Raw genomic sequence first — 24,682 nt, 5'->3', positions numbered from 1 at the left:
ATGCACACCTGGGCCCCAGTCTCGTTCTGTGGCCACTTCACTGTACACGACAAGCAGGTTTCCTAGTTTCCTCCTCCGTAAAAGCAGGGGGTTATTCTCATCCACCTCTAAGGTCCCTGACGCCTCTAAGTGTAATGCCTACCCTGTGCCTCTCACACTGGGATTAGGTCGTCATTCATCGGTTTTGTGGCTCCCACCAGGTGTCGGTGGGGTGCGGTGGCCCCAAGGAGGGCCACCTCCAAAGAAGGCAGGCTTTGGTCCCGCAGGTTAAAAGGCACAGGCGTCACAGACCTCCAAGTCCCAGAACAGTAGGAACGGCTCTGGAGGCTGTTACAAGCACATTGTCACCCCTCCAGCTCAACTGCTGCAAATACCGTTTCACTGGGTGTCACCGGGGAGCAAACAGAAACTCAGAGTGCGTTCTTGCCCCTTGGGGATGCAGAGTGAAACGATCTGCCACGTGGCACGCTCCTGCACCCACCATGCTCGTGTGCGCCCAACAGCCCTGGACCGTAACTGAGGTTCGGATTTGTGCATCCTCCTGCCTCTTAAAAGTCATCTAATGGCTTTTATGTGCCAGGCTCTGGGCTGGGGGCGCAGCAGTGGTCCTTGCTCCCATGGCGTTCATGATGCACCAAGGCAGACAAAACTTAAACAAGTCCTTGTACGGTAGGTTCTTCAGCTTGTGATAAATGGTAAGAGACATGACAGGTGTGGTGAGGATGTGTACTGGAAGGAATAACCTAATCTAACCCTGTCTGGGGATTGGAAGTGACTTCAAGCAAAAGCGACCAGCCTGGGATCTCAGTGGAGTGAGTTAGCAGAACCGGGACTAAGAATGAGGTTCTTTTTATTATTATTATTATTATTATTATTATTTAAAATTTTTTCAACAACAGTTGACATACAGTATTGTACTAGTTTCTGTTGTACAACATAGTGATTAGGCATTTATCGAACTTACAAAGTGATGACCCCGACAAACCTAGTTCCCATTGGACACCATTAATGGTTATCGCGATATTATTAACTGTATTCTCTATGCTGAATCTTAATCCCCATGACTGTTTTTCTAACTGGCAGTTTGTTCTTCTTAATCCCTTTGCCTTTTCCTCCCACCCCCCAAACGTCCCCCCATCCAGCAACCATCAATTTGCTCTCTGTATCGGTCTTCTCTATCCACCGGTCCTTCGGTGGGCACTTCCGCTTCGAATTAGTGTTTCAGATTTCTTCAGGTGGGGGGTTGCTGACTCATGGGGCAGTTCTACTTTTAAGTTTTTGAGGCCCCTCCGCGCTGTTGTACACAGTGACTGCGCCGATCTACAGCCCCACCAACAAGAACGCACCAGTGTTCTCTGTTCAAAACCGAGGTCCTCTGGGGACCAGACAGCCAGTCCTGACCCGGGAGCGTGCATCGCCCTGGTTCCGAGTGCCCCTGCCCCGACTCGCCCCGTCCTCAGTCCCTGATGGAGCCTTTTTTTTCTTTCTGCAGCAGGAATTCCCACGGATGAAGTCTGCCCATGTCTGATGCTGCCTGCAGCCAAAACGCAACAGCAGCCACTTTATCCTACTTATTTTTGACCCACTTTTTCCTTTGTAAATGCAATAAAATTCCCCTATCCTGGCCTGCAGTTCAGTTTTCTTTTATCTTCAGCCTAATTTTTTACGTGGTTGACATAGTTACATTTCCCAAAGTGGTATTACTCGGCGTAAGAAAAAATAGCTAACATTTATTGCGCACTCAGGGTACCAGCTAGGCAGCTTCATGCCTGGAATCTCATATACTCCTCACTCAGCCCAACAGGAGGAACTGGCGTCCTTCTCATTTCGCAGACAAGGAACCGAGGTACAGAAAGGTTACCTGGAGTGCCCCAGGCACAGCCAGCAAAGAGAGGGCTGGGATTCGAGCTGAGGCAGTCCAGCCCAGGACCAGCCACTTAACCATATTCTTCTGTTCTGCACCAGACTCATCCTTCATCCATTGGTGACTTGTTCATTGATGAGCAAAACCACTTATTCATTCAACAAATATTTATAGAGTACCCACTATATGCCAGGCACTGGGAATACAGTCGTGAGCAAACAGACAAAGCCCCTGACCTTATCTTCAAATTAGGGAAAGAGTAACAAAAAAACAAGTAAATATAGAATGTGCCAGGTGGTGGCAATTACAAAGGATAAAAATTTAAGGGGGTGGAGCCCAGGCCAGGTGGCTCAGTTGGTTGAGCATTGTCCTGTGTTCCAAAAGTGTGTGGGTTCGATTCCCGATCAGGGCACATACTCAGGTTGTGGGTTTGATCCCAGGTCTCTTTCTCTCTAAAATCAATGAAAACATCCTTGGGTGAGCCTTAAAAAACAATTTACAGAAATGGGGAGTGCTGGATGGCGTTCTTTTATCTATAATGTATACATGTGCTATGTAGGGCACAGGGAGGGCCTCATCGGTAAGGTAACATTTGAGCAAAGGCCTGAAGAAAGCAGGGGATTAGCCTCGTGAATATCTGGGTAAAGAACATTCCATGCAGAGTGAAAACCCAAAGGTCCGTAGGCAAGAGCGGGGAAGGAGGAAGAGCGGGTACAACAGAAAGAGAGTGTGAGGGGAGGGAAAGGAGGTCCCGACTGAGCAGGGGGCTGGCTCATGAGGCCACGGTAAGACTTGGGGTCTCATCCATGGTGAGACAGGAGCCATCCAGAGTTTAAGTAAAAGAACGACATGATCTCACCTAACACCACTCTGAGGAAGGGTCCAGTTCTGGGTGCATTTTAGGGTAGAACTCGTTTGCTGGTGGCTGGTGTGGGGATTGGAGAAGAGTTGAGAGTGACTCCAGAGGTTTTAGCCTGAGCAACTGGAGGATGGAGTCGCCATTTAGGTGCTTTGGGGACGGGGGAAGAGTTAGGGGATGGGTTGGACACGTGGAGACTGAGATGCCGTTAAAGGTCCGAGTGAGGATGTGGAGTGGGCACCTGGGTTTACAGACCGGAGACGGGAGTCAGGGGAGCGGTCGGGGCAGCCCGTTTGGTTTGACAGCTGTCACCATGTAGAAAAGTGAGTGAGGCCACCAGGGAATAAGCACGCAAAGAGAGGAGAGACCCAAGGACTGACCCTGGGCCGCCCCCACATTGGAAGTTTGGAAGAAAGGTGAGGAGCCAGCGAAGAAGACCGAGGAGGAGCAGGCAGTGAGCTGCTGGGAAAACTATGAGAGAGAGAATTCCCGAAGCCAACTGAAAAAAAAGTGTTTCAAGAAAAAGGAAGTGACCTGCTGTACCAAGCACTGCTGATGGGTCAGGTTGCTTGAAAATTGACCACAGAAGCCACGGATGACCTTGGTGAGGACAAATTGGGTGGAGTGGTGAAGGCAAAAGTCTGACACAAGTGGGTTCAAGAGCAAATGGTAAGAGCCCTGGCTGGTGTAGCTCAATGGATTGAGCACAGGCCTGCGAACCACATGATCGCACTTCAATTCCCAGTCATGGCACATGCCTGGGTTGCAGGCCAGTTCCCAGCAGGAGACTCATGAGAGGCAACCACACATTGATATTTCTCTCCCTCTCCCCTCCCTTCCCCTCTAAAGAGAAATAAATAAAATATTTTTTTAAAAAAGAGCAAATGGTAAGAGAGGAGTCCCAGCCGGTACGTGTCGACCTGGCCGACCAACATGGTGGCCACTAGCCACAGGTGGCTATGGAACCCTTGAAATGTGGCTGGTATGTGCATCGCGTGTGACACAGACACTGCATTTCAAAGACAATATTAAAAAAGAGATATAAAATATCTCAAAAAAATTTTGTACTGATTACATGTTAACATAATAGTTTGGACATATTGGGTTAAGTAACATTAAAAGTAATTCCACTTTTTTAAAAATATTTTATTTATTTATCTTTAGAGGGGAAGGGAAGGAGAGAGGAGGGAAGGAGAGAGGAAGGAAACACCAATGTATGGTTGCTTCTCGTGCATCCCCTGTAGAGAACTGGCCCCTGCCGGAAACTGGCCTGCAACCTAAGCATGTGCCCTGACTGGGAATCGAACCGTGATAGTCTGGTTCGCAGGCCCGTGCTCAATCCACTGTGCTACACCAGCCAGGGCAGTAATTCCACTTTTTTTGTTTTACTTTTTTACTTTTTTATTGTAGTTACTAGAAAATGTAAAATCTTTGGCAGAGATGACTCTTTTGGTTTTNTGTATGGTTGCTTCTCGTGCATCCCCTGCAGAGAACTGGCCCCTGCCGGAAACTGGCCTGCAACCTAAGCATGTGCCCTGACTGGGAATCAAACCGTGATAGTCTGGTTCTCAGGTCCGCGCTCAATCCACTGTGCTACACCAGCCAGGGCAGTAATTCCACTTTTTTTGTTTTACTTTTTTACTTTTTTATTGTAGTTACTAGAAAATGTAAAATCTTTGGCAGAGATGACTCTTTTGGTTTTTGCTGTAAAGGGACGCTGAGAACTGCAGGGACTGACCAGAAGAAGCTGTGTCAGCGATTGCTCGACTTTTTCTACTCGTGAACCGTTCCCCCTGGGCCAGGTACCCCCCACCCACGTCACCAGCCCCACCTGGGAACCTACAAGGGGAATCAAAATGCTCTGTATTTTGAGTTGGATGATGGTTATACCAGTGTCGTTAGATGTAAAAACTCCTTGAGCTGCACACGTTAAGACTTTGTACATTTTACTGTATGTAAATGAAATCTTTTTTTCAAAAAAAGATGAGAAGTCTGGATGATAAAATGTCTGTTTGGATGCAAAGCAGGAGTCACAGCAGTTTAGAGTTGGTGGAGACTCAGAGATGTGCACCGCCAGCCCCGTCACTTTCCAGCTGGGACACACAGTTCCACGCACCTGTCTCCCAGCACCAGGACAGAAAGCCACCTCAGTTCATCACAGGGTTCGGACCACCTGCTCTCTCTGGGAGCCCAGTTTACTTTCTAAGAAAGGGTGTGAATCGTAGGAAAGGCTCGATGGGGGGGTCTCTGTGGTGGCAGGCGGAGGAGACAGTAGGAACAATGGGGAAACTAAAGCCCCCTCCAGAGAAGGCAAGCCATTGGAAGCAAGGCAGTCCACTTCAACCAAGAGACACGGGCCACAGGGCCCCGAGAACCTGCCAAGGTACAAGGGGGGGACTGCTGACTGCGGGGCGCCCGGGCCTGCTCTGTCCTCCAGACCCACCTGCTCATGTCTTTCCTCTGCCTGTCCCACAAAAGCAAATACCCAAGGCTCTCTGAACTTCCAATTCATTTGTCAAATGAAATAACGACCACCAGGACCTGCTGCTACTTGTGCTTTTAAAGGTGAATGCAATGATAAAGGCAGAAACCACAATGGCAAGGATTTGGGTGCTTCGTCACTGTTAACGATGACACTAATGGAGTCTTAAAAGACTTAATCCCTCCCCACAGAGGTGCTGGGTGCACCCCATCCTGTGGGGGTCCTACTTAAAACCAAGTGCTATTTTTCGCCCTAAAGAAAGACTCTCATCAATGGGGGACTCATCGATGTTAATAATAACCCTTTAGTTTGCATTTAAGTTCACAAAGAGGTTTGCCCTGCAAGTGCTTCACCTGCTCCCCACCACAACCCCCTGGAGAAAGGCAGGGTGGGGTGCCAGCGTCCCACGGGGGTGAGAGGTCAGGTGACTCAGCCAGGTCCTAAGTGGAAGTTGGGAAGTCGGGAAGTGAGTCCTGATTCCAAGACTCCAGGCCCCTCAGGAAACATGAGCTGGGAATCAAAGTAAATTTGGACAAACACACATGGATGTGAGACAAACTGTCACCTGGGCTCCTGCTGACAACACAGAGGAAATAGTAGTAATATCTACACTGATCAGAGCGAAGCGAGTCCATGTTGAGTACCAGGCGCTGTGTGGTATGTGCTTTGGGTGTGAGCTCATTTCATCCATAGAAAGCCCTCACAGGTAATATTATCCCCATTTTTACTGATAGGAAACTGAGGCCCAGAGAGGTGCCTAACGACACACAGCAAATTAGGGCATTCAGCGCAGGTCAGTTGACTCTAAACTGCTGTGCTCAGCACTCCTTCAGACGGCCCAGCGAAACTGTAGTGTCAAAGAAAAACCAGAGATGCACCGTAAAGTGGTTAAATCAGATCTCATTCAGGACTATTGCAACAGGGGAGAGACGTCCGTGTAGGGCGTGGTTCAATCCCCAGGGCTGCGTGGGCAAGTCAGAACTCACAGTCAAGGAGCAGGGTGGGGATCAGAGGGTGAAAGCTCATGAAGAGGAAGTATCTCAGGTCAGTGGGAGTCAGGCCAAACCCACCCAACAGGATTCTTGCTGAAGGCAGGCCAGGACGATCAGATGTCACCTGGGGAATGGCGGAGGCTAAGGTACCAGATCACATGTCGAGGTGATCAGATCTGGATGGTGGGGGGTTCTGGTTAAACTGACTCAGCAAGGTTCTCGCTAAAACTAGATTTCACAAGGAAGTGCACAGACGGGCCTAGGTCTGGGAGCCTGACTGAGGTTCAGCCAAGCAAAGAATCTTTGTCAGTGGCGAATAACGTGAACAGCAAATCCAGTGGCTTTCCATAGCTACAGGCTCCAGGGCTGCTGTTGGCTAGGGGCTTCCCAGATTCTCCCCTGCAGCCTTGCTTGGGGGCGGAGCTAAGCGCTCACCCAGAAGTTTCACTACGTGGTGGTGGTGGTTCCAGGCAGGTGGGCCTGTCAGGTGAACTTTTGCCTCTGCTGTATTCCAGTATCATATTCGAGTTCCCTAAAATTTGTCATCGGTCATAAAATAAAATCTAATCCCTTCATTATGGCCTTTAAAAGCCAGATTTGCTCAGGCTTTTGAGGGTATGATCCTCCTAGCTACCTACACCCTAGTTGCGCTGGCCTAATTCCCGCTCAAATAGGTCCAGATCTTGCCTCAGAGCCCTTGCATGTTAATCCTCTGCCGGTAGTACTCTTCCCAGCTCCGCCAAGGCTTGTCCCTGGGGTGTCCGCTGGGCTTTCCCAACCCCTCTAGGTAAATACTGCTTCCTTTGAAGCCCTTCTAAGGTTCTCAGTCACTTTGCTCCTTTCCCTGTCTCCTCCAGGTTCTAAGGGGACCAAGGGCAGGGAGTCCATCTGTCTTGCTCACTGCGCTGGTTCGGAACCAGCCCTGCATGGAGCCAGTGTCTGCTGTTGCTCACTTCTCCAGCGCCCTCTGGGTCTGCAGGCCAGCCCTGACCCAGCCCTGGCGCTCCTTCGCCCGGCCGGCCCCTTCTCCAGGAAGCTGCCTCCTTCCCTCCAGCCACCGCACTTCCGTCATCAGACCCCAGTTCCCCTTCTCTACACCACTGGCCACCAGGCCTCATCCCGTCTGTCTTCCAGAAGTCGACAGGTGTAACCAGCACGGGGGGCCGCCCCAGCTCACACCCCTTTCACACCACTGGGCTGAAGTCCCAGCAAACATAAAGGACACCAGAAAGGTGGGAAAGCTAAACTTTTTTTAAAAGCAAGGCTTCCAGTCACGTGTCAGTGGGAGTGAAGCAGGCAGGTGGAACAGCACGTGTGGTGTGAGGACTAACAACCCATGCGGGGTGGGGCACCTCCAGAGTAGGTGCTGCTATTCAAGTCCAGCCGATCGTTGCCAACTCTGAATCCAATACTACAAACCTAGATTTTTATACAAACTTTCTCTATTTGTAAATGTTAGCTACTAAAAAAGAAAAAACGAAACAAAACACTGGATCAAACACAGCCTATGTACGGGCCACCAGCCTACACTCTGGGAAGCTGCGACCTCCTTCCCAGCTCAGAGGCAGCCCTCCCTCCAGCTGCCCGGACAGCCCTCTTGCCTGCAGAAGCCCATTCAGAACCAGCTCAGGGTCTCAGTGTCTCCATTTGCTTCCCCCCAATCCAAACTCTGATTTCCTCACTGTGGGGAAGTCCAGCTCAGAAAGCAATCTGAATAAAATAACCTGTACCCCCAATTCAATACTGTTAGCATCAGCCACGTTTTGAAAGTTATCTAAATGTATTGGTTATCTTTCAATTAAAAGAATTAGAGGCAATGAGCCCAAGTATGTAACCTCGGGCCAATTTGGAAAAATGCCAAGGACTGAGCCAAGTGCTTCAGATGCATGAAACTCCTTCAGTCAGATGAGGTTATTAACTCTTTTGTACTGAAGAAAAAAAAAAGGCCTAGAGAAGTTAAGCCACTGCCCAAAGTCCCTCACCCTAGTAAGTGATAACACAGGTGCCTGACTCTTAAGTCTATACGCTTAACCGTACTATTCAATATTACTTCTCTAAGTGACATCCTAAACCCTCCCATGTAACGGTGGTCCTGGGCACAACATCACAAGAGGCATTCTTGAGATGTGTGGTCCTCTAAAAGCCTAAGGTCACTCATGGGGTTAGCTTTCTTCTAAGACAATCCCTTCCCTACCCCACTGTATGCCGAGACCAAACTTTCAAGGCAAAAGAGGAGAGCCTTCAGACACCGACAGGGCTCAGGCAGAGCTGGTAACCAGGGTTGGGGAGGAAAGGACAGTGGCTTTTCCAGGTGAGAAGGCCCAGTGTGAAAGGGCCTAAAAAACACTTGGCCAGTGCGCCAACACTTCCCAACTAGGCCCTCATGCATGCGCCCCAGGAGTCCCATGGGTCCAGAAGTACTACAATAAACTCTCATTCAGGCCTTTGTCATCATTATTCTCTTTATTCCAAAACAGACTTTTTACAGACTTCAACTGTTCCAATGCAACATTAGAGTAGGTCAGAAGTATTCACAGCGTCCTGCCAGGGCGTCCTGCTGCAGACCAGACTGGCCCTTCTGGCTCTGTGTGGGCAACAGAAAAATGAGCACAGTGTAACCACAATGTCAACTTGCTTCTCTATAAACAGTAATTTTTTTCATTCCCCTTTTCAAACGGAATTGTTCTGGACTCCTCTTCTTGACATTCATTTCAGGTTTTAGACTTTCCTTTCTCTGGGACTAATGTGCTGTTCTGAAAGAAATCGGAAACAAACGCAAAATTACTGAAGGGTTCAACTCACTGTCACAGTTCCTAACTGGTCAACAGAGAGGCCAAGGTAGTTCTGCCACGATAAGACCCCACTGATAAAGGAATAACCCATTTTTAATTAATTCTACGTATTTATGCCCCATCTCACTTCACAAGCGTGGAAGACAGCTAAACTAAACCAACGGCAACTTAAATAAAAACAATACAACAAACCTGACGATGGCCAAGAAGGAAAGTGGGAGGTGAAAATGGAAGGCGATGAGGCAATCCAGGCACACCTCTCACAGTGTGAGGCCCAAAAGGCTGTTCTGAGCAGGTGAACAGACAGGACGGTGTCAAGAACGTGCATCTTCAACCTCCCGGACTCCAGGTCGGCCAAGCCACACCTGGCCCTCGAGTCACTCAGAAGATGGCGTTCTGATCACCCAGCACAGAAACCTACGTGCAGTCACCTTCTTGCCAGTGGTCAGAATCTGCGTCTAAACCTAGGTAAGAGTGGTTCTCGAAAATGGGACTCGGCTCACAGAAAAATTTTAAGGGCAGAAAAAACAACAGCACTCGATCTCTTTACTCCTTCTTTCCCAAGGCTGCCTCTCCCTCGACTCCGAGAAGTAATGGGGAAGCACGAGGGCGGAGACGGCAAGCTCCACACGGCAAACAGGAGGGTGACGGCAGCAAGTTCATGCTCGGGCAGCCCTGGCTCACAGAGGCAGGTGCTGACGCGTCCTTGGCAGGCGGCCAGAGCCAGGGCAGAGGGTGGCCGTGGTGACACCGCCTTGCAGAATGGCTGGCTTCAGTCCTCTTCAACAGCTGTGAGGAGCATCCCCGGGCCCAGAACTAATCCTGAAGTGAGGGCCCCTCACCCCCTACCAACACTCAGAGGTTGTCAGGTTCCTTAAAATGTGTGCTCCAAAATGTTCACATGGAGAAAACAGCCTGAACACGAAACAGGAACAGCTGGGGGGCAGCGGCCCACAAGCCTCTATCTCGGCTAAGACGTCATACCTGATCCAACCAATGCCTGTCCTCACACCAAAACCACCTTCAAAATCCCAGGTCCCAACTTCAGAAAGTCCTAACACCCAAATAATCAAGTGACTTCCCTCTCTTTCAAGCAGTGTGATTTGGGGGTAACCAGGTGGGGAAGACTATCTAAAAATCAAGAAAAACAAAAGCAATCCCTAGTCAGTGTAAAGAACTAAAGAGCTCAGTGTTTAGCAGAAAGGACCAGTTCTGAAAGCAAATCGGAGAGAGCAAGTATAATTTAGGACAAAACCAAATGGAAACAGCCAGGGAATGAGGGTGGGAAGGAGGAACTAAGAAGGGGCACAGGGGCACTTTTGGGGGTGTGGAAATTGTCTGTATCTCGACTGAGACAGTGTTCACACTACTGTGCTTGTCTGTCAAGAGTCACAAAACTGTACACGAAAAGGGATGAATGTTACTGTATATAAATTAACCCTAAAAAAAAAACAACCCAAGCCAAATGTAGTCTTCTGTGCTGAGGACTAGACGTTCCCATTTATGCTCATACATTAGTGAAAGGTTCTCCAGTCTAGGCTTTTGCTGATTTTTCTTATTTTCAGAGGATTGAAAATTAGACGGCTCCATTGCTCTGGCAGGGAGCGCCACTTCCACAGCAAGGGATGAGAGGGAACATGACTAGAAAATTCAAATATTTCCCCCCTCTTTTTAAAAAAGACTTCATTTATTTATTTCTCGAGAGGGGAAGAGAGGGAGAAAGAGGAGAGAAACATCGATGTAAGAAACATTGATTGGTTGCCTCTTGCATACCCCCAGCCAGGGACCTGGGCCCCAACCCAGGAAAGTGCCTGACCGGGAACTGAACTGGCAACCTTTTGGTTTGCAGACGGGTTGGAGCTCAACCCACTGAGCCCCATCAGTCAGGGCGCTCCCTCGTCTTTGTTGGTCTAATACAGAAGTCAGTGAACTGTGCACCACAGGCCAAATCCAGCCCGCCGCCTGCTTCCTTAAGCGAAGTTTTATCGGCACACAGCCACGCTCACTGGTGTTCACAGGTCTGTGGTGTTCTCACATCGCAGAGGCAGAGTTGAGTAGTTCTAACCGAGACTGTACGGCCTGCGAAGCCTAAAGTGCTCTCTGGCTCTTTGCAGAAAACTTCTGCCAACCCCTATTCTAGAGGAGCTGATCAGTGAAGCATCAGACACTCTCTCCTTCCCTCCCTTCACCTTGCTTCCACTTCCGTCCTCGCCCTAGGACTAATACCTGCATGGAGAATGGGTAATATTTCACACGACGTTTCAGTCACATGGGGAGCAGCCCTGATCCACACCCTAAGCTCTAGGAACCTGGGTTCTGATACTGGTTTTGCTCTGTGGCCATCCAGTCCATAATTTAGTCTCACCAAACCACACTGTTTGGCCCAACCAAAAATCAGTGTTACAAAAAGGCCTAGAAACAGTGACAAGGTGTGCCAGGATTTGTCATCAGACCACCATGTAATGAATTTAGATGTTTCAGATGGGGTTCCCTTTTAAGAAGTCCAAGGCTGGGCCTGTCCTACCCTCATCTCTGTTCACCTATAAACATAGAGAGAGGGGCTTCTGTCTAAAAAGTACCCCTTGGGACATAAGGGAGGATAGTCACGTAGTGTAAGCCAGGTCAAGGCTGCTTTGCTGCAAAGTCCCCCCTGGCAGCTGGGCTAAGTCAAGGGGCTTGGGCTTTTGCCAGATGCCTGTTACCACCCGGGCCAGAAAGTGGGAAAACAGCCTCCGAGCTCATCATTGGCTGAGGGAGGAGTGGGGAGGGGTGAGTGGGCTGCCACTCAGTAAGTGACTGACATGCATGAGACAGGCAAGATGGGAAGGGGGCCCTGCTTCTGGGACGAGACCACCCTTCATCGTTACCGTAATGTCCTATATTTTGCCAATCTACTGCTCTGCTCTGCAGCGATCCTGCCAAAGGAAAGAAGGATTGAGAATCAAGAAAGGACAGTGAGAAGAGAAATAAGCTGGGGAAAGAAATGGCGAACACCCACCCAGAGCTTCCGTTAGGATCACCGACTTTCCCAGTGGCAGCACTTGTTCCAGGATTCACACACAGGGCAACATAAGACTGGGCTTTACCTTTCTGTATGGGATGTGTGCGGAGGGAGGGGCCGGGAGGGAGGAGATGAGAATCATGGTCTCTTTCCCCAGAAAGCAGACACAATTCTAAGATTGCAGATTAGGAATTCATGACAAGCAGAATCTAAATTAAATGTTTTCCACCCTTGTCTCCCCTTGATTTTGTTCATCTTGTGTGGACACTCCGGAAAAGAGAGAGCTCAGCAGGGCATAGCCTTTGGCTCCCTGGGGCCTAGACTGGTTTCTGCCAGGGAACATGGCTCTGCCTAGAAGAAACGGGCGAGGCCCTCGCCCTTTCTTAGATGCAATGCAGAGCTGCCGAGGTGAGGCTGCTAGAGCGGCAGCAAAATGAGCCAGTTGCCACTGCCAGTGCTAAGGGAAGCTCTGGTGGAATCCGGATTACTACAGGGAAGTCCAGGAGTACATCGGGGCTGGGGCTCCTCGGTGAGGCGCTCCGATGGAGACCCGAGCGGGGCAGGGAGGGGTGTGCAGCTCTGCCACCCACTAGTGGTCTCTGAGGAAGCGTCTCCCAGATCCGACCAACTTAATTGGCAGCCTCGCTGGAGGGCACACTAGTGAATTACATTCTCCCTGCAAAAGTCCTACAGGGAGAAAGCAGGGCACGTTTGAAAATGCTAACTGCCAAAGGTGAAAGCAAACCGACCTTTTCTTACTGACCTTTACGTGGCTGAAATCACCCAAGTCAAATCAATAACAAACACTTATGAGACATATAAATTTGCCTCTAATCCAGGTTCAATAGTCAAGCTGCCATCACACGGAGATCTGATCATTGTGTGAACCTAAGATCAAGACTGTCTGGTTCTCGGGCACGTGGCACCGCCTGCTGAGCAGGGCGGCCGTTTCTGGGGAAAGCGTGTGGACCTCACGCTCAGGAGGAAAAGCCCTGGGAGCCTGTCGGGGGCCACAGAGGAGAAACCCCCCAGAGCAGGGAAAGGGGCAGGGCCCTCTGTGGCAGCAGGACATGTCCACACAGCAGCACATTAACGATGCTCTTCTAACACAGTCTGATCCATTGTAATCTTCATAAAGTAATTACACTCTTCTCTTGTTCTAATGTGGTTTTAAAACATTTAAAGCTGACTGCTGAGACCCTTTTCTGACTTAAAGAGGCTTCTGTATCGGGCTGGACTAACGTGTCACACATGGCCCTAAGGATACAAATCTTTTTGTCACGTACCCTCATTCAGAGAGTTGGGGAAGCACAGCTGACACAAATATTTCTAATCCCACTCTGGGGCCGAGGCCCACTCCTGCCTTACCTTTTGATCGCCTGATGGGCCAGCATCCGATTGCCAGCCAGAAACGTCACACTGCCCAAGATAGCCAGGTACTTCAGGGTCTGGAACATGTTGAGCTGAGTCCAGTAGATGTACATGAGCCCCAGCATAGCTACAAAAGAGGGCCACGATGGCCAATCCAGTGAACAGTGACAACACGCGGGGCACAGGACAGCAGGGAGCAGTAATTGCTGGATCCTAAAAATGCCTGCCATTTCTAGACCAGCTTGGTTTATTCCTTTTATTCAACACTGAAATACAGGTAACTCAATATTCTGGCCTCTAAGCCTTGGCTACCAAGAGATCCAGAGAAAAGCCAGCCAGACCTCAGCTACCTCTTATCTGCAGGTTTTTTAAATTTTGCTTGTTTTTTTTAAGCATTACTGTCATGTTACATTTTGGATTCATTTTACTTTTCAAATTCTGAATAAAAGTATACGGGATTAAACAATTTCCTTTTATAAAAAGAATTTAGGGATAATCGGCCACTGTGACCAGCAGGGAAGAGAGGGACTGGGAAGAGAGGCCAGTGAGAAGGGCTCCGGCTCCTGGGCACTGAAAGCCCAGGGCTCTGGTCCAGGCTCTGCCCTCTGGCCACTTATTTTTTTCTGAGCCTAAACTCTCTCATCTGTCACACACGGATCACACCTCCCGCCCCAGGCACTCCCACGAGGGCTCGATGAGAACCAAACAGGGGATGCGCACACAAAGCACTCCAACAAGGAAAGTCCTGGCTGCAAACACATTCATCTCAGGGTTTGCGCTCGGCCTGACCAGGAGGGCTATCACTCAAACCCAGGAACTGAGCTAAAGAGAAGGTCATCCTGTCGACTGTGCCCAGAAAGATGACAGATGAACTTCAGCGGAGGTTCTTACCCATTTTCAAGGTCACGGGCGCCTGTGAGAATCTGATCAAAGCTACAAACCTGATCTTTCACTAGAAAGAAACACACACATTTGCCTATAATTTCAAGGGATTCATCTCTGGGCCCCTAGAGAAGTCACACACTTTGGACACAAGAGGGTGACTCCTGCAAGAGTCAAGGAAATGAGAAAAGAATATTGAAGACTTAGTGAAATGCAAGGCACCACTGATCCAGTGGTGACCAAAGTCTCTGAAAGGCTTAGCTGATCTGCAAATGGACTGTGTTGTTACGTTTAGGTCTGAGTGCTCAAGAGAACAATGCAGGACAGTGTGTCTGACTGGGGAAGCAACTGTTTTCTGTTACTGCCCAGATACAGCCGCCAGCAAATGTGAAGATCGATATGGTGGGCAAAGATAATCTTTGGAAACTGCATTAATGCTCTTCATCCAGGAAGATGGTTCAATGTAAAGCTACAGTAAGTGAGTAATCTCTGGAAATGAACAGGGCTATTAAATGAGGGTAAATGGCCTGCCAACAGTAACCTAGTACAATGAAACCCAATCTAATGACAGCTGTTCTACGCTGACGGCCCAAACAGGTTTATCATCATATTAACTGTCCTAAAAGGCCAGGAGGAAGAGGGAAATGTTATACTATTAAGTCATTATAGTTAATAGGTTGTGGGTCTACTTTACAGGGTGTTTGCGTGGGCAGGCTAAATGTCAGAGGAGGTTAAATGGAATTAGCAGCCAGGAGCGCTTACCAGCATGTCCCAGGTGAAAGATTATCGTGCTAGGAGCGAAAGTGAAGTTGGAGACATTGGCACCAATCCGGATCCACTAAACGATGGGGAGAAATAAATTTAAAAAAACATTAGAACTTAAAAGGGAGGTAACACATGCCAAGTCAATGCTAGTCCAATAAACAACTCTAAGGGCTTAAAAGTTCATGCATACTTGATGGACTGGGAATCTTCCCAAGTGACAACTACTCTAAGTCCAAAAATTGTTCCCTCTTTTCTTTAGAAAGGCATTCCAACACCTGCTCTCAAATATGCGTGGGTAACTTGAACCTGAACATCATTTTTAATTACAGCAAAATTTTTTATTTTAAAACAGGTGGACCCATGAAGCTGAAGGGTCAGAAAGTGTGGAGTGAACTGCCACCCCTGCTGGTTTCTCTACATATCAGTGAGATAACCCTACCCGCAGCTGGGAGGACGCATGCTCTTTCTGTGGGTTCCGTGCCTTTTGGAAATTCTGATCACTCAAACAGGTGTCCTTACCCTAGGGTCTGATTTCTGAAAGCTTGCTGCATGCCTTTCAGACTTGGATTGACCAGTAATTCTTTTACTAAAATCAATGAATTAGGAACATTGGCAATTTTCTAAAAGTAAGATCTCATGAGTTTTCCAGAGTTCTCAAAATTCTATGAATTTCAATGATATACATCTATGTTTACAATTTTTAAAAAGAGAAAAAAATCACTTGGTAGAAAAAACATTCAAATAGTACTTTAAAATATAAAAGGTAGAATGTTTTTTCTCATACTCCTTAAAAAGTCCTCTCCTCAGAGATGACCAACACCGATAAATAACACCTTTTCAAGGTTTTCACAGAAAGATGCTCGCACTAAACATACTATTCTAGCCCTTGCCTTTGTCACTCAGTAAGACACTCTGGCAGTCTTGTCATATCAGCACATAAACCCATCCATTCTTTTTTTTTTAGATTTATTTCTCTTTAAAGGGGAAGGGAAGGAGAGAGGGAGAGAAATATCAATGTATGGTTGCCTCTTGTGAGTCCCCTGCTGGGAACTGGCCTGCAACCCAGGCATGTGCCCTGACTGGGAATCGAACTGTGGTCGTGTGGTTCGCAAGCCTGCACTCAATCCACTGAGCTACACCAGCCAGGGCCTATCCATTCTTTTAATAAACTACGTAATATTCCATTGTTCGGATATACAATAATTTATTCAAAAGTTGCTTTTATGAGGACTATAGGTTGCCTTGTTTTATGCTCCGATGGCGCTGAAATGCAGTCTCCGAACCCTGTTTTTATACAGCTACAGCAATTAGGCCTTGGTTTTTTCATACTCATCCAAACACTCCTACAGAAAGCATCCCAGTCCATACACCTCTATCATTTTTAATGCCCAGCAGGTACTCTCTCATGCCCCTCGTTAATGGAGTCGTTTATCTGGCCGCTCCCTCCCGTGGGGAGTTCTAGTTCTCCTGAAACTTTCTGACCACCAGTGCAGGTCACAGCTGCCTGACCCCCCGGAGCTGAGGGCAGAGCACAAAGCCTCCTTTGGAGCAGCTACATCCGCTGAGCCTGGCACCGGACACACGCTGCCCATGCTAATTACAGCTACTCACCAGAGCAAAGAGCAGGAGCAAGGGCGAGAGGATCAGGGCGGTGAATGTATTAGACACCACTGTGGGGGGCCTCTTCTCAGGCTCACGAAACAGGTGCTGCCAAGAGAAGTCACACCAAGAGTATTTAAGAACATGCCCTTCCCAGAAGGGGCTGCCATGTTGACCAGGGACCAAAATGCCAGTAACAGTTAAAATGAAGAACTGTCTTCCAGATGCTAAAAGCCCTTGACAACCAGTGGTCACCTAACCTCTTGTTCTTCTCAGTGCTGGCTTCTGGTCCCAGAGGTCTCCTTTCAAAGACACTACACTAGTCCCAGCTCACTAGCTGGCTGACCCGCTTTATCCCTTCAAAGACTCACTGCCATTTAGAGTTTGGGGAGAGGCAACCCATCAAGCAACATTCCCCAGGATCAAAGAAGGTGCCCAGGTGTGTGGACGGCCCGAGTGTCACATCCAAGGCAGGACTCTGGGATTTCATAGTGCTCTGGGTTCCTGGGGTGGCGCCGTCTATCACACTTGCTGTCTCACTCAAGTCAGCTAACTGGTGTTAGCCCCACTCTCTTTAACATAGTCCTACTTCTGTAGCCTTTGGGCCTTTTTAAAAAAAAAGACTTTATTTATCTATTTAAGGGGAAGGGAGGATGGAGAGAGGGACAGAAACATCAATGTGTGGTTGCCTCTCTTACGCCCCCAACGGGAGACCTGGCCTGCAACCCAGGCATTTGCCCTGACTAAGAATCAAACCGGTGCCCCTCTGGTTTGCAGGCAGGCCTATGCTCAATTCACTAAGCTACATCAGCTAGGGCAGCCTTTGTCCTTTTTTGAATGGTGAAATAAGAGTAAGTAGTCTGCTTGGAACACATCAACATTAATTTACATGTAAAATTCCACATTACTACAATAACATTTTTTCTCATGAATGCAAAATAATTCACTGGGTGGATCCACCTCAGTTTTCTTAACCAGAAAAGTGTTTAACACTTTTGTAAAAGTGTTTAACAATTAGCGTTTATTTTGTAAAGTGCTTTAGAAACCCTTCAATGCCTTTCTTTCCTTATCCATGATCTACTCTGATCCTCACAGCAATCCTGTGGACTGGGCTGGCCAGGCATGGCTAGTATTTTCGTGCAAGGAAGGTGAATCGCATAAGAGGAAGGACTTGCCTTGGGGAGGAAAGCCCTGCCATCTCAGGTGAGTGTCCCACCTGTTGGCCCCCACAGCCCTGATTTTGCAGGAACAGAGAGAAAGAAAGCCAAACCCAGCTTTGCTGTAGCTATTCAGCAGTGATCTCAGAGCTATACCTCCCGATTTTTAGGAAAAACAGACTCGGGTTCTGAGATTGTTTCCAATTATCTGCTTTCTGGACGCTGGTCAATGGGCTCTCTGGGGCCTGTTTTCTCAGCTCTAGGATATTTGCTCTGCCTAATTCACAGGGTGGTGAGGGCCAAAGTATAAAGCACTATACAAAGAGGGTAAAGAAGGGACCACAGTGCCACCATCCAGGGGTCTGTTGTCCTGTCATTGTGTCCATTTCACATTCCCTCTCCATGCTTAGTGGAGAAGCCCCTTGAAATATACCTGAATTTCCTGTTTGGGGGTGAAAAGGTTCTTAGACTGGACAGTCGATGGAGCATCTTCCTCAGGGAACTTGATGACCACATCAGCCTGAAAAGTTAAGAGCAGTCTTTAAAGGCACAGGGGCAGAGAAGGGAATAAGACTTGTCAGCATGGTAGCACCCCCTACCCACACCCAGGACCATAACTGAAAAAAGCTCCAAGCAGCCTAACCACTTCTGATCTATTAGTTGACAAATTTGAGGCAGTAAAAATTTCAAGAACAAAATAAGTATTTGTTGAAAATGCTTTTTAGAGTAAGAGTTCCAATTTATGACTGGCCTGGTGAGCCCCACAGAGCTGCTTTAATACAAAAACCTCAGCCGGTACTCAAGCTGTTACAGCTGCAATCAGAAAACACTCTGTCCCTGGGAAGTGTGATTTAGCCACAGAAAAAAGAAGAAATGACAATGTGCTCTCATGCAAAAAGCAGCCCAAAGTCCAGGAGAAGAAAGGGAGCTCTGAATACAACACAAGAAACACAGCTGCCCCTGTGTCTCGCAGAAGGTGCCAACCAGCATTCAAGGACTGCGATTTGGCCACTGCTCCCTTTCCAATCTCTTCGCCTGCTGCTGCTGACCAGGCAGACAGCAGGTGCGCCAGTGAAACGGGGGCCTGCGCGCACTGCACTGAGTGCACATCGGCTTTGCTGCAGGCCGGTCCCCAGTGACCACCCCTGCCCCATATACTACTCAGATAAACCCTTGCAATTCTTCAACCCCTAGCTTATCTAAGGCCATGTCTTTCAAGAAATTTTCTCTCGGCGCGCCAATCAAAGATGAGATATGTGGGCGAAAAGCACTATGTAAACTATAACATAACATAAATGTTGGTTATTATGAATTTATTAGCATTTTGCATATCCTACAATTCACTGTCCCACATCATCCTGAATTACTGGAACTCAAATCTTACCCCTCCCCAACCCCACAAGACTATACTGTATCCCAAAGGCTACAGCCTTTATCTATACAACCCCTGTAATGTTTTGATGTAATATGAAAACCTTCTTCCAGTATAACTTTCCTAGAGATTTGTAAGCACCCATGAAGGGTGCAAATGTACACACTTCATTCATTCATGCATTCAATCAATCACTATTTACTAAGCACCTACTATGTGCCAGGCCATGTGCATGCCCCTAAGACTCCTAACGGTGACAGCACACAGCCCCTCACCTCACGGCGAGTGTTTGCTGCCCCATGGATGGCAGAGGCAAGGCTAGGGTAAAGAGCCCAGACCCCCGAAGGGGGCTATCTGGGTCTGACTGTGGCCCGGTCACTCTTGTCTGGGTCAAGGTGCATTTAGGCACATACCACGTTCCACAGAATTGGGTTCTTCAAAGTGGCATCTCCGATGATCAAGTAGAGAGTGTAGGTGCCAGATGCAGAGTCAAATTCGATCTTTCTCTCAGAAGTATCCAACTCAAACTTGTATACATTCTTGCTGTCTGGCTCAGCAACAAACACCACTTCCTGGCCAGTCTTCTGGTTATGAAGTCGGACAAATGTCTGGATAGAACAATAATATTGTATTTCATCTGGTAATTTCAGAACTCTCTGGGCTCAATATAGAGTCAAAGAGGCTGCAGACTGCTGGCTCCTTCATTGTGGTGGGAGCTCAGGGCTCTGCGAGAGCTGCCTAAGAGAGCGCAAGGAGTGGCCATTCTACCCTGGTTCCTAGCTCAGGGAGCAGGGATAACTTTTGCTAGTATGAGAAATTTAACTTAGAGATGCAGCCAATTCTCGACTAGTTGGAGGGTAAATGCCCAGTTTGTGGATGATTTAAGTCCTTTGCTGTTGTTGCAATTTCTTCTTCCTACCAACCTTTTGACCACTTCACTGCCCAATTAACTTCTTCACCAGAGGGTAAAAAGAAGGGAAATGAGGTGGAACTGTAAGAGGCCCATTTTCAATTTCCTAAGTGCCTCCAGCTAAAGATTTAGTAGAGCAGGCCTGGGAGGTTGATAGCAAGGCAGAGCTCTAATCAAGCAGAGCAGCCTGGTGCCACCAGAAGGCCCAGGCTCTGAAGACAGACAGATCTGGTTCCACTACTTATTAGCTGGACAAGTTACTTAACCTCTTTGTGCCTTGATTTCTTCATCTTTAAGATAGATAAAGATTATCTTCAACATGTAGTGTGAAGATCCCTGATAATGTAGGCAAAGCATTTAGCCCAGGACCTGGTATGCACTAGTAAGTCAGTAAACAATAGCCAATATTGTCAATACGATGGGACCAGTCTATTCACCTTATCCCCCAATGACATAAGAAATGAAGGTTTCTGCACATTAGAACTGCACCAAGATGACATCCACTCAGAGCTCTTTGAAGGGTTTCAAAATAAAGAATTCAACAAGGCAGGTAGATGGTGCCATTTTACAGATCACAAGGTGCGTGGATTGAATGAGTTACATGGTCACACAGCTAATGCTGGATCGCAGAGAAAAACACAAATCTCATTTGTTACTCTACACCTGGGCAACAAAAACCCATCAAAGTATTTAGGGAAAGGGGCCCAGGGACGTGAAGCATCCTGACTACAGAGTCCTGGCCAAGAATGGGATTTAGCAGCCCGGATGGCCTGATCTTCCTCCTGTCACAGCCAAGCACAGGTGGCAGCCAGCTCATCTGCAAAATGCCATCTCTACCTGGGAGGTCTCTAAGCCATGGTTTCCAAAACAGAATCTTGGAAGAAGCAAGTACTCAGTTAAAGCTACATTTCCTCACTAACTCTAACCCAAACCCAAAGCTCCCCAATTTAATTTTATAACTTCCTGTCTTTGCATTTTTTCTTCCCTTGCGCTGTTTGGTTGATAAATATCATTCTGAGATGAGACACAAAATGCTAACAGGCTGAAGTGCTTAAAGCTGGTGAGCCATGGCCCTAACCGAGTGCACCAAGCAAGCTCTTTGGAGCTCGGGGGTGGAAGGGAGAGAGGAACAGAGAAGCACCAGGACGGTGGTCCTGCAGGCAGCCACTCTGGGGCTTGGGCATAAGCGCAGCTGCTGCAGCTACAAGAAATGAAAAGCAAAAGGTTTCCAAGTAAATTCACCCACTCAGAGGTCTGCTCCAAAGCCGCTCCTCAAGCAGGAGCACAGGTCTGCCAGCTCTTGCTAAAGTATTGCTAGAAAACACCTAAACCAAGGTTCATCGGTCCTACAGTCTCTCCTGTCTTTCAGTGTCCAGAGTACTTATCTGAATTTCCCTTTACAATACAACCGTGGATGGGGCAGAGCTGAGAGCAGGTAATTCCAATCATGGGACCACACAGGTGAGGGAGGATGTGCCTGAGAGGACGCAAGACCCTATCAGAGTTTCTGGGGAAAGGGCCTGGTTTAAAAATATTTTAAAGAATAATTAAAGGAAGCCTACTGTTTTCATAATATGAAGTAGGCACAAGATAAAAAGAGAACTATTTTTCAGATTCCCACAAACGAAAAATCTGCTTTGACCAGAACAAAGACATGCCTTAGGCCTGCTGCCTAGGTTTTTCCCTTTTTCAAAATTACTTTAATGTATAATATTTGGTGTTTTTGCTTCTTTTTTTGTCAGAGAGAAAAAAATCCTCAATTAAGTACTAATCTTTTAAAAAGACGAGTGTACTCCAGGTTCAGGGTTACAACCAGTAACTGAGACAGGGCTGAGTGTCACGTGAGAGAACCCGATGGACCGTCAGGATTCAGAGTGAAGGTCTGAAAGCAGGAATTTGGAATTTTCTCTAGTCATTTATCTACACATCAACAACTCTAGTGTACTGTAATGTTTCAAGCCAAAAATGTCTGCACTTTTTCCTGACCTGGTGAGGTGTGAGCTCAGCACCCGTGTTCACGTCCACCAGCTGGAAGAACAAAGCAAAGTTCTGGTGGCTATCTGCGATGAATGTGCCCTTGGCCTTGGCTGGGTAGGTCACCCTGAAAGAGACATGAATACAGTAAGTCTTCAGAAGGGACCTGCATATATGTCTAAGAACAGAGTGAAAAACACAAACTTCATTTCATTGCTTAATCTTCCCTCTTTCATTGTAACACTGTTCTGTTGTGGACAGATTGAAGTAGAAAATCATCTGTGGCCAGAGGCAACTTGGACTCATAAAGCTGGGACTGAGAAAAGCATAGTTTTAAGCAGTGTCTGGGGAAAACGCTGTATGTAGATGCTCCAGGCTTTTACTTCCGGGGCCTAAGGATGTCAAGTCAGCCAAGTCAGGACCCAGAGGGGCTCACGTGTTCCCCTGCAGGCATGCAGGTGGACTAAAGAGCTGGGTGGCAACACCACAAGGAGAAATACACACAGGATCGGCTTCAGCAGCATGTGTGAGCAAGGTTGGGAGACGAGGGGGTAGGAGATGCAGAGAAAAGAAGGGTCCTTATAGCTTTTTCTTTTCTTTTTTAAAAATGCTGTATTTTCCCCAGATACTGTTTCAATTTATTTTCCTCTCTGAAATTGAATTTTAAAAAGTCATTTTCTCAAAAGGCCATTACAAGCCAAATGGTTACAGAGCTCATACCTGGCTCTATTATGTATTTAGGCTCTGTATTTACTTATGGATGATACCAACTCCTCATCTACATAGAACATTAAACTTTGCAAAGCACTTGCACAGACATTATTGCAGAATCTACTGCAATAATGCTGCAATCTCCAGTGTCACTATGAAAATATCCAAGCCAGAGGCAGAAGGCCTAGCCCTGTCACAGGACATAAAAGAAGCGAAGACTTATCTTCCAGGCTCTAGCCATCCCAAATGGCCTTAAGGGTTCACCTCCTTTCTTTGACACATATAGCCACCCCGGTTGAGTCAAGGTGGGGGGTTGACTATACTCAGAGGTATAGATGGGTCCCCAAAATAAGGATCTGGGAGAGGGCTGACAAATGGGCCTCATACAGTGTTCTGGTCCAACTCCAGTAAGTTGCTAATGGTTACTTAGAAGGTTGTGTTAAAAAGGAACAAATGCTGTGGCAGGTGGATGACACCTTCTATGAACTGGAGAAAAGGAACTGCAGCCCTACTGCTAGATGTCTGCCGTCTCAGTTCTAAGGACCTATGAGACTTCCAACGTTTTGCAGCCATGTGTGGGTCAGAGAGTTACCATGAGGCCACTAACAGCAACTTTAGGACTATGAAGATACACATTACACCAGAATATAAATTAGTACACTGCTTCCTTCACTGAGAAAGTCCTTAAAAAAACTGTCATCTTAATTCAATAATGTGCTTGCTGACATAGCTCACTGACTCAGCTCACTGACTCGAACTTACATTCTGAAGTAAGCTCTTTATCTCGTGGGCTTGTTTGCCCAGACTGACCACTGGTATAGACGTCCCCCCAAACTGCTTGGATGCCATGCAGCATCCCTGGTGGTGTGAGCTGGATCACTGCGGACACAGAAAGGGCACCTAGAGGGGCTTGGCTCAAGCCTCACTCCAGCCAAGCCTCACTCCACGCCCAGGAGGCATCCCACCTACCGTGTGGTTTTGGGGGCAATGCTCTGATCCTTATCCACAGTGGAGAGATCGACATTGGTGATGCCAACTTCGGTTGAGATCTTGACTTTGAGCTAAAGTGAAACAAAAGGAAATCTCCAAGTCAACTGGTGGATGTGCCAGGAATTAACATATATATCCAAATTTTTCTCTTAAAGGTGAGTTGAGGCATGAAAGACTCCTAAGATAGGAAATCTTCAATGATTTTAGTAAAACTGACCCAACCAGGTAGTATTTCCACCTCTCCCATCCTGAGGCCTGAAAGTAACTCCTTGATTCTTATCCCTTCTTCCCTTCTTCGGCTTTGGTTGGACTGTGTATGTTTAAAAGGGAAAAAAAGTGGATTTTTTTCTTGTGTCCTTTAGAATAAATAAGGGGAAAAATCCTTAAGCAGGACCCTTCAAATAATTTAGGTCAAAATCAGTAAATACTCAAATGTAATGACAGCTAATGTTTATTGAGCATTTACTATGTGAAAGACAATGACTTTACAAAAAATACCTCATTTAATCCCCATAACTCTGTACAGTACTACTATTCAGGTGAAGAAAGTTGAATCTGTGTTCTTGGGCACCTTTGCTACCTGCCTCCCCTGCGACACTTACTCTGTGCCAAGCGGACTAAGTCTGCCCATAAAGACCTAAGACACTAAGGCGGTGTCTGTACCACGCACCAAGTACTCCTGATTCTCCTGAGCATGGACAGATATGTACTTCCCTGTTCCCCTGGAGTCAAGTGTAGACACGTGACTTGCTCTGTCCAATGAAATGTGAGCAGAGTGAAAAGTGTCGCTTTCAAGTAAAAGCTTTAAGAGTCAGTGTGTGATTCTCTTTTCCTCTGACATGGACAATGTGTAGAGAAAGGGGCTTGCTACTTAAACCTGGGTCCCAGAGTAAGAAAAACATGAAGCAGAGCTCCTATTTGACAGACTAAAGATACCTACCATGGGCCAAAAGAAACTTTT

The 24,682-nt window shown here is 47.5% G+C and overlaps 1 protein-coding gene across 2 annotated transcripts in view; it reads right to left on the bottom strand.

Moving 5' to 3' along the window:
• Positions 1 to 8,639: 8,639 nt before the first annotated feature.
• Positions 8,640 to 24,682, bottom strand: part of RPN2 (ribophorin II) — a 52,879-nt gene continuing 36,836 nt past the window's right edge. Inside the window, exons 10-18 of one of the 2 annotated variants that reach the window (XM_037044022.1) lie at positions 23,701 to 23,792; positions 22,033 to 22,147; positions 19,550 to 19,744; positions 18,198 to 18,284; positions 16,620 to 16,715; positions 15,006 to 15,081; positions 13,359 to 13,488; positions 11,857 to 11,904; positions 8,640 to 8,950 (exon numbers count right to left, since the gene is read on the bottom strand). In XM_037044022.1, coding sequence (XP_036899917.1) covers positions 8,938 to 8,950; positions 11,857 to 11,904; positions 13,359 to 13,488; positions 15,006 to 15,081; positions 16,620 to 16,715; positions 18,198 to 18,284; positions 19,550 to 19,744; positions 22,033 to 22,147; positions 23,701 to 23,792 — 852 coding nt within the window. In that variant the 3' untranslated portion in view covers positions 8,640 to 8,937. The remainder of the gene's footprint in view (positions 8,951 to 11,856; positions 11,905 to 13,358; positions 13,489 to 15,005; positions 15,082 to 16,619; positions 16,716 to 18,197; positions 18,285 to 19,549; positions 19,745 to 22,032; positions 22,148 to 23,700; positions 23,793 to 24,682) is intronic. The other variant, XM_037044023.1, reaches the window with a different exon arrangement.

This window comes from Sturnira hondurensis, unplaced genomic scaffold (genome assembly GCF_014824575.4).
Source record: "Sturnira hondurensis isolate 20B ecotype Veracruz unplaced genomic scaffold, ASM1482457v3 Scaffold0004136, whole genome shotgun sequence".
Taxonomy (NCBI): domain Eukaryota; kingdom Metazoa; phylum Chordata; class Mammalia; order Chiroptera; family Phyllostomidae; genus Sturnira; species Sturnira hondurensis.
Note: the sequence above shows the minus strand (reverse complement) of the source record. Positions and strands in the feature narration are given on the sequence as shown.